Source organism: Punica granatum, chromosome 3 (genome assembly GCF_007655135.1).
Source record: "Punica granatum isolate Tunisia-2019 chromosome 3, ASM765513v2, whole genome shotgun sequence".
NCBI lineage: Eukaryota > Viridiplantae > Streptophyta > Magnoliopsida > Myrtales > Lythraceae > Punica > Punica granatum.
The window spans coordinates 25,154,063-25,164,342 of record NC_045129.1 but is presented as its reverse complement, the minus strand read 5'-3'; the positions used below and the strand labels follow the sequence as shown (position 1 = coordinate 25,164,342).

General features: G+C 37.5%; 1 protein-coding gene across 1 annotated transcript; it reads left to right on the top strand.

The window, feature by feature from the left end:
• Positions 1 to 1,472: 1,472 nt before the first annotated feature.
• On the top strand, positions 1,473 to 3,066 carry LOC116198914 (U-box domain-containing protein 21-like). The gene has a single exon (XM_031529183.1). The coding sequence runs from the start codon at positions 1,558 to 1,560 to the stop codon at positions 2,893 to 2,895; it is 1,338 nt and encodes a 445-aa protein (XP_031385043.1). The 5' UTR covers positions 1,473 to 1,557; the 3' UTR covers positions 2,896 to 3,066.
• Positions 3,067 to 10,280: the final 7,214 nt, after the last annotated feature.

The window sequence follows — 10,280 nt, the reverse complement described above, 5'->3', positions numbered from 1 at the left end:
ACATTCGTTTCCTAAGTCAAATTTATAATCACATCTCATTTGTCCTTATCCACAATCAAAATCAAAATCAAAATTACTTTAACTCAGAAACCAAACGCACTATTACTCATTTAGTCGAATTTGTAATTTTCAGAATATTCATTATTTATATGGAAATTGATCCATATTAATCGATTTTTATCGTATAAATTTTCAGACTTTACAGAAATCCTACCCCAAATCAAAGCCTATTACCATATCTCGGTCCGATTCACGTTGATTGAAATCAAATCCATCATTTCCGACGCCTGAACTGTCCTCTCCTCACTTTGGGGGACCAAATTAAGCTCTCCTTCTCATTGCTGGGCCATGAATGTCGGATCAGGTTCTCCTTTCTCACTCTGGGCCTCAATCAAAAGCCCCAAAAGAACTGACCGCACCCAATCTCATGAGAGTCATCCGAATTCTGTGTAAGTGCGGAAAATAGATGTAAGCAGCATCATATCCCAGCCATACTGGAATTTTGTACTAACCGCCCGACCAACTAAATGTCGGTGCATCCTTTTGTAATTTCTTCCTTAAATAAGAGTCTGATCAATCGAGGTTTTTATGAGGCAAAACTGTTAAAATTATACCTGATATAGTCAAATAAGAAAGATAATTATATCTCAATTAATCGGGTATAATTTAATAAGGAAATCAATAACTTCATTGAAGAGTTCACATCTCACAATTTATTAATCTGATATTGTGGTGAGTATATTCCATATATTTGTGCATAAGGAAATAATATAACTAACCAAGCGGTCTGATCACCAATATATATAAAGGCCTCGTTTTCCATTCAAATTTCTCAAACGTATATCTACCGAAAAAAATTTCTCAAACGTATAAGACGGAAGCCAGAAGACCCTCAGTGTAATTGTTTGTTTTGCTTTTCAGGTTCCTCAACGTCGTGTTTGTGCTCGTGAAACAAGTTGTCATCTGTGATAAGAGGTATATTTCCGCTGCTTCGTCAGACTATAGGATTTTTCATGAAAATGATTCCATCTTTCGTCTGCGGCTAACTGGCACCTAATCGTGTGATGTCGAATTTAGTTTATGTACTGGCAATATGAATTAATTAGCAAAGTCAAGTAGGATATAAAATAATGGTAGTATCGGAGAAGTCCAACGGTCAATCAATTATTATTATTTCAAATTAAGCTCGCATGCATGGGGGAATGTCGGTCAACCCACCGACTCGTGCGTTGAGAAAATCCCGGTCCAACCTTTGACCTTTGATTCATTCCAAAGAGGTAACCTCTCTAGACGCTGCTGATCAATATTTCATCACCATTTCAAACTTTCAACAGTCAATTATTCAAAACAGACAACTTTTTTTTCTTTGTTTTATTTTTTTTAATTTCCAAATCCCCCCGAAGTTTTGAATGTTGAATCGCGTGCACCGCCCCTCCCCTTAAAAGTCGTAGGTAAGACATATAAATCCCACCTAAAAACTCCCTCAAGGCCTTCACAAAAATTCAGAATACAATCTCTTCTTCATAAGATAAGATCGAACAGCAATTATCGATCGGGATGATTTCCTCATGGAGGCGACGAAGAGCAACCCGCCGCGCACGGAAGGAACAGCTAGTGGGTTGTGAAGAGGCAGGTGAAACCGAGCTTACCATCCCGAGTCATTTCCGGTGCCCCATCTCGCTGGATCTGATGAAAGATCCCGTCACGCTGTCAACAGGGATCACCTATGACAGGGAAAGCATCGAAACATGGATAGACGCTGGCAACCGGACGTGCCCCATCACCAACCAGGCTCTGAGGAGCCTCGAGCCCATCCCGAACCATGCCATCAGGAGGATGGTTCAGGACTGGTGTGTGGAGAACCGTTCATTTGGCATCGAGAGGATCCCCACCCCAAGGATCCCCGCAAGCCCTATGGACGTGCTGGAGATTCTTAAGAATATCGCATCAGCGAGTGAGCGGGGAGACCGAGACGGGTGCATTGAGTCAGTGGCAAAGATGAAAGCTCTGGTCAGAGAAGGTGAGAGAAACAAGCGGTGCTTCGCAACCCACGGGGCAGGGACTGCCTTGTCGTCAGCCTTCGAGGAATTCTCGAACACATCATCACTCGATGAAAACATTATTGTCCTTTTCGAGGAAATGCTCTCGGTCTTCCCGTCCATGTTCCCTCTCAATAGTGAGGCCAGGTCCCATCTTGGGTCGCCGGCATCGCTGCATTGCATGATCTTGCTGCTGAAGTCGGGCGACTTGACAGCAAGAAGGAACTCGGTCTTGGTCCTCAAGGAGATTGTCTCTTCAGATAGTAGAAATAAGGCTGAAGAGGTAGCGGAGATCGACGGGGCTCCAGAGGCCCTCTACAAGCTGATCAAAGAGCCCATTTGCCCAACAGCCACCAAAGCTGCACTAGTTGTTATTTACCGCATGACCTCATTGAATCCTACCAATGAAAAAATCATCACAAGGCTCGTCGAGATGGGCCTGGTCAACCTGCTAATAGAAACACTAGTTGACGCTGATCGTAGCGTGTGTGAGAAGGCTCTGGGTGTCCTCGACGGGATTTGCAACATTGAGTTGGGAAGAGTCACTACCTATGATCATTCGCTGACGGTCGCGGCTCTGGTGAAGAAACTCTTACGGGTCTCTGAACTGGCGACCGAGTTCTCAGTCTCTGTGCTTTGGAAGCTGGCCCGTAGGAATGACCAGCCAGACGACGGTGCTTTGGTGGAAGCGCTTCAAGTGGGGGCATTCCAGAAGCTGCTTCTGCTTTTGCAGGTCGGGTGCGGCGAGAGGACGAAGGAGAAGGCGACGGAGCTTTTGAAGCTGTTGAATCTCCACAGGGAGAGGTCGGAGTGCATCGACTCCTCGGACTTCAAAGATTTGAAAAGGCCATTCTAATTAATTCAGAAATAGTCGGTCGTCCTTTACTTTCTTGTAGATGATTACACAATACAATCGATCAGAAGCACACATTTACTTAATGTAGATAGAGATTTGATACGTCATGAGTCATGACAAGTTAATTTGTACAAACATCCAATTAAATAGTACTGGTCTTTTTTCTTTTTTTTTGGGAGGTGATATCCTGCTTAACCAGCTCTCAACTATTAAAAGTGCTCTTTTCTTAAGCAAATTTCGACATCACATTTGTTTCTTTGGTTGGGTGTATAAAGTGTCACATGTTATATTGACGGGAATATGATTTAATAGCAAATTGAGCTCCAATAGGCATATTTTACCTATATTGAGGAGTTCGAAACCCATTGGAAGAACTTCGGGGCTAGTAAGGCCAAGTTAATGCTCGAACATAATAAGGTGGCGTTTAGTAACTGGATAAAGTATAATTATACTTAACTTTATGGGATGAAGATAAAAGTAGTTGATAGATTTATTATTAAAAAATTGATTGTAATTATGGTTAAGCAAAGTATGCGAGATAAATTATTAAATTGAAGAAGAAAATAAAAAATAATGATTGGGTTGTTAAATTAAGGGAGAAAGTAATAAATAGTTAGGAGAATTTAGTATTAAAAAATTAATTATAATAATTGTTAAGAAAAAGTATGTAAGAGAATTTATTATTAAATTGAAAGAAAATATAAAATGTAAAAATTGTGTTGTTAAATTGATAAAAAAAAAGTAAAATTAAATTAAATTAAATTAAGTAAGGTATGATTTAATAAATAGACCAACTAACGTTTAGTTAACCCACTGAGGAGTACTTAGAAAAAAGGAAAAAAGTCCTACGTGTTCAACTTTCCAAACCAATTCCGCCACACGGTCGTTTTCCAAGCAAACCGTGCGTGCTAATTCAACAGATCCATAAAATTACTTTGCATGACCTCCCAGTATTTCGAGACAGGCAACTTTCTGTTATAGTAAATTTAAATTGCAATAAGCATGAGAGCATATATTTGAACAGTAATGGACTATTATATCGGGTTATCATGGGAATAATTATAACCCGCTAGTTCTTATTGACAGTTTCCAATGATCGACCTGGACTCTGAAGCAGCGGAGGCAATAAGTTCATGTCAAAATTTATTATCAGATTTGGAGCTTAAACTTGCTAGTAAATAATCAGCAGGAAACTTATTAGAACCGAGGCCATGATAGGAAAATCAGAAATCTCATAATAATAGGTTGATCAAGATCACAACAAATGTTGCTCAATGATGAGAAATTAGCTTGATGAGTAATTATAGAGAAGAGTCTCAAGAGAAATCACGAGCATTGGTGCACCCGGATTTTCCTCTCTTTGTTTCTATAAGGCCATGTTTGGTTGTCGGGTTAGAAATTAGGATAAGATCAGGACATGGTGGGATTAAAAAACTCATGAATATAATGTCCCAATCTAATGATTGGAGCATGTCAAGATTTGTGAATGGACTATTGACACCAAATGATGAAAATGCCTTTATATTAGTTATTTAAGAATAATAATTATTATTGTTAATTCACGGAAAAAATAATTATTAGTAATAAGTTATGCATTTGAGCCAAGGTCCATCCGAATTTGTCGAGCCCACAACCTTGACTGAATCCCATACGCCTGACAATTTTATCAGAGACGGTCCGGGGCACCTTCGAGACCTAGTGACCTCAACTTGTATCGGGCCATAACCTCGACCCTATATCGAACCACCACAAGTGATAACTATAACCCATATTGTTCAGTGAAATTCTTGAATTTCATGAAATGATAATAGTTAATAGCAAATTTAAATAGCGCAAATCTCATGATCCTTAGATATTCCATTCTAAAATTCAAGCACCGGCCAAATCACGGTCCAATCGATCAAAATCTAAAATTAAAACATTGTTACATCATAAACTCTGTAGCATCATAAACCCTGCCAAATCATAAACCATGCCACATCAACCATCTAATGCTAGTAAACGATCAACACATAAGCTTTTCGAAACTCGTCCTCGAATACGAAGAAGTAGTGGATCGTTTCGGGAACCCCAAAGGATTTGGCCTAGTGGTTAATGTGCACTCAAGTTTGCACCGAGACCCGGGTTTGAATCCTCTTGGGGCCACCGGAACGCCTTTGGCGTAATTACCCGCTCCGTGCGCCGCCGGGGGTTCACGGAGCCTCGGGAATTAGTCGGGCGAAGCCTGGATACCCCGGGTTAGCCAAAAAAAAAAAAGTGGATCGTTTCGGGTTCTTTCAGTATCTTCTGACACAATTCGAAACAATCTTCAAGGATGTACCCGGTCTTCACAAGCCAATCGCATTTTCCTTTCTTTTTTTTTTGTCAACTTCTTTTGCATGCTCGATAGCAGTGGCAATTTTTTTGTCGAGTCAAGAGGCGGAATCGCCAAAGGTGCTTCATAAACGATTAGGCTATCTCAGATAACCCTGAAACAAGTCTATCCCCATACCCTCTTTCTATGCGAGGACTCGGATGTACCTTCGGTTTTGGGTCCTAGAAGCGGATCCACTAGTGAAAGCAGATGTGGCTTCGTCACATCCATCGGTTTCCATATCTTCTTCTTGATCAATAGCCATATTTGCTTCAAATGGGTCTTTGCTCAGACTTCCTGTAGCACGACCCTAGCCGTATGGTTGCTCAAATTGAGGATATGATTTACCCCTCAATATGGAAGCATGTGGCTCTTTCTGCAATTTTTTTTTAAATGACAGAATTAATAAGCAAAGAGTACCAAAAATTTCACGCAACTCTTCTTTTAGCTCGATTGCTTTGCCAATAAAATCTTCATGGGATCTGTTCTCATCAACACTACAAATTTTAGCCATCATGAATAAGCAAATTACGTCAAAAAAGATTTGAGAGTGCAATCTAAAAGGGTCTGCCCATAAAGAAAAAGCAGCCTACTTCTCCACTCAATAAGGGGAAGGAGACGATTGCACAATTTGTGCAAATAAGAATATACAAATTAAGGAAAGAGGAAGTAGCTGTATCAAGTATGTATGTATATATATATATATATATGTACATCTTAGGCTTGACTTGGGAGGGAATTGCTAAGGTAAAAGTGCTGAAGTATAATTACTGAAAATTAAATGTTGATTTTAGAATAAATAAAAATATTTGGGAGGTAATAATTTGAAACTGCTGAAATTAAAATACATGTTTAAAATACAGAATAAACAGAAATAATTTTTATAAGCACTTAAAGCATGTTTGTTTTCACAGTTAAAATCACAAAATTTTAACTTTAATTTTAACTTTAACTCAACACACTACACAATAAAAATACATATTTCTCAAGTAAAAAATTTTAACTTTAACTTTAACTCAACACACTACACAACAAAAATACACGTTTCTCAAGTCAAATTTATAATCGCATCTCATTTGTCATTTTCCACAATCAAAATCAAAATTACTTTAACTCTAAAACCAAACGCACTGTCATTAACTTGCTGGAGAAAATCACATTTTCAACCGTAGAAATAAGTTAAACCATGATTTTAAAACAATTAACCAAATATTACTTCTACTTAAAATTCAGTAAAATAAGCGCTTATTAAATCGGTACTGCACTCCTAAATGAAGCGTTAATGTGTCTCTGAATCCCAACTAGAAGCGCTTTGATTCCTCCAATCATAAATGAGACTGTAACTTCTTCGAATTTTTCTTCTTTGACTCTATATGGGGATTACCTTTTAAGCCACATGCCGGGACTTAAACTTCTAGTACCTTCTCAAGGTGTAATATATATCCTACCGTGCACTGACCTTTGTCTACCCGCATTGTACTGCTAAGGGCATGTTTGGTTCATAGGTTTTGGTAGGGACAAAATACTTATTCCGTACGTAATAGGTATTTTGACGTTTGGTTGAAGAGAATGAGGAATAACTATTCTGACTCGGAATAGTTATCCGGTTTTCATGCGGAATAACGATGCCTCCCAGCACTGTCCTGAATGGCATTTCCCCCTCCAAAAATTGATGTCAAAGGACAAAAGTAACCTAAACTTCTTTCACTAATTAAAAACGCATGCCATCCTGTTTATTTCCTGCTGAAACTCGACATTTCGAATCGGCAGAACCATCTGAAACCCTAGTAGAGCACTTGCGGCATCACGTCTTCGATTCCTCATGCATCCAGTGTCAATTCATCCGTCACATAGCGGAAAAGGGTTGTAGTCTTGATCTCCGCCACTCCACTGCCGGTAGGATTAAGCAACATCACAAATGGAGCTCGCGGACCTCCCTTGAGCCAAAGCAAGTAGGCTTGAAATCTCCTTTAATTCCACCCATTCTTGGTCTATTGATTGATTGCTCATTGGTTAATTCCACCCATTTGAGTGATTGGCAATGTTTCTTTCTGCAGAAGAAGCAAACCTCCACGGGAACGTTGAAAAATTCAAATTTATGGCTTTGTTGATTGATTCCTCTACTCGAATCGAGGTGGTCTTCCTGTGAGTGCCTCTCATCCCTACTTAGTCTGTTTATTTGGACTTGGGAAAATTTGAAGAAGAGTTATACTTGACTATAATCCTGCGAAAATGAATCTCTCAGTTTGTTTGTTTTGGTATTTATATTTTGCAGGGGCCGTTTTGTTCAAAGTATGGAGCATAGCGATGTATTGGGATGGTGATGTTGCCGAAAGTATAATTAGTATAGCTATTATACCTTTTGAAAGGTATAAAAATATGTAGAAATGACTAAAGTGTTCTATACACTTATAGCCCATAACCATTAATTGTTATTATTATGTTGAACATTAGTTATGTTGTAAACACGTTCACAAGTTTGTATAGAAGAATCTATGGTTAATTTTAGTGTCGTTGCGTTATTGAAAATATGTTTTAAGCAAGGTATTGATCATTTTGGTATAACATATGTTTTTGTGGATGTTGTTATAAGCAGGGTTAATTTTTATTTTGGTGTAACATATATTGTTTGTGGAGGTTGTGAATAATATGGTTATTTTTCATTATAGTGTAAAGTATATTTTATGTGGAGGTTTTTTAAGTAGGGTTTTTAAATGATAATTTTCTTAATTTTATTTAATAATTGAAATATTTTTAATTAAATTTTTATTGTAATAGTAGTTTATATTGCAAAGTAAAATAATTATTTTAAGTAAAAATGGCTATTCTTTGTTAATTATTTAATCAATAATTAAATTATAATGCACGGTAATTTTTTATTATAAGAGAATATGTTGTTATTAAGAAATTTTTTTATTAATTATTTAGATAATTATGCTTGTTAATTTATTAAAATAGTTATTTCTAATAATTACAATTTAAAAAATAATATTATTAATTCATTATTAATAAACATTTAAATATTAATAATTTTACTATTTTTAATTAAATTAATTACTTTTATTACTAATCATGATTTTCATTAACTTTAATTAAAATAATTAATTTTTAAAAAATATTTACTTTTTTAATTAATTAAAATGTTTATTTTTTATTAATTATAAAAATTGTCATTAAAGTTATTTATTTATGGGATTTTTACCTAAAATGGTCTATGGTTTATGCGTTTTGTCAAATTTATCCCATGCTTTTTTTTGTCAGATATATCCCATGGTTTACTTTTTGCATCAAATCTATCCCGGCATTATCTTTTCCGTCGACATCTAACGGCCGTGCTGAGCCCACGTGGAGGGGGGGGGGTGGGGGGTATCTCTCCACATGCCACGTCAGCACGACCGTTAGATGTTGACGAAAAAGATAACGCCGGGATAGATTTGATGCAAAAAGTAAACCATGGAATATATTTGACAAAAAAAACATAGGATAGATTTGACATAATGGGTAAACCATGGGTCATTTGGGGTAAAAACCCCTTTATTTATTGTATTAAACCCTATTAGATTTGGCATGGAGGATATTTCTGTCTTTTCGCCATATTTCTGTTCATTCCATTCTTTATTCTAACCAACCAAACTTCAGAATTATAATTTTCAGTTTTATTATTTTCTCCAACCAAATAAATTTTTATTCTAATCCCTGTCTATTATATTCTTTGCTTATTCTAATCCATGTCTATTTTATTCTGTATCAAATCCATTTCAGCGAATCAAACTTAGCCTGAGTCTTCAAAAGCATCAAAGAGGGCATTCTCCCCTTCAGTAGTCCACGCGCCTATCCTGCTTACTTTTCTTTTGAGATTGAGAATTATTCCCTTTCTCCACTTCTGTAAAATTGAAAAATGAGAAAGAAAGAACAAAAAGTAGAAATAATTTGTATCACTGTTCATATCTTATGCAGTCAATAATTTGAACTAAACAACTCATAAATAATATTCAATATTTGTAAAAACTACCTAAAAACAGCATAAACTATGCACTTTTTTTATGTTTTATCACGAATTATATATTTTTTTTGTAGAGAAATGCACAAATTATCGATTTGTTATGCATTTTAGCATTCCGTTACATTCTCTGTCAATTCTAACCGGTTGTGCTAACATGATACTTGACGGTGGCACATGACACATGGTTTTAGGCTAAGTAGGCCCCACCAAAATTTGTTATTAAAAAATCGTTATAAAATATTTTAAAAACAAAAAAGAAAATGAAGCCAAAAAGGAAAAGGGGGAGGAGGAGAATGGAGGGGCTGGCAATGTCGCTCTACCACCAGTCACGGTAGCACCTATCCAACTCTGGCGATCCCCAATTTCCGGCAAGCCCCGAGCCTCTTTCTCGACTGCAACAACAAGTAATCCTCGTAGAATTGACCGCCTCGAAGAATCCCGCATCCTCATCTTCTTTGTTTGCCTTCTTTATTGGTAGCCACCATCTCCTTGCCAACTGCCAAGATCATGCCTCAATTAAAACCCACAAACATAAGCAGAAGCTCTAGAGAGAGAGACAATCGGAGAGATCAGAGATCGACATCCTCGAAGCATCATTGTTGGGCTAGTCTTCCTCAGTGATTTGATGTCCATCGGTTTCCCTCCCCTTTTTCCTTCAAAGAAGGTTTTCGTAGCAGCTCCACGGATTTCTCCTACATTGGCTTGCTCTCCAATCTTGCCAACAGAGACAATTGCTCCGACTCTGAGTCTAAGCCCATAAACAAGATCAAAAGCCCAGTCAAAATCACATTAACATTGCCATGACCATGATGAGAAGTATAATTGATTTCATGTGATGGGTACAACTGGATGCATTGAAGGACCTCACAATGGAGAAAGGCGTTTTGTATCCTGTCCAGCTGCTGCAGCAGAGAGTCATCCCTCCTTCATGACAACAGCTGTTGTTAGAGGCCGATGCCACCGCCGACAACGTAGAGCGGCTCTTGTTGTTTCCTCCTCCTCCCCCTTTTCCTTTTCTATTTTTTTTTA

What these genes read in the sequence shown, in the direction of transcription:
- LOC116198914 (XM_031529183.1), top strand. Translation starts at nt 1,558, where the DNA reads ATGATTTCCTCATGGAGGCGACGAAGAGCAACCCGCCGCGCACGGAAG.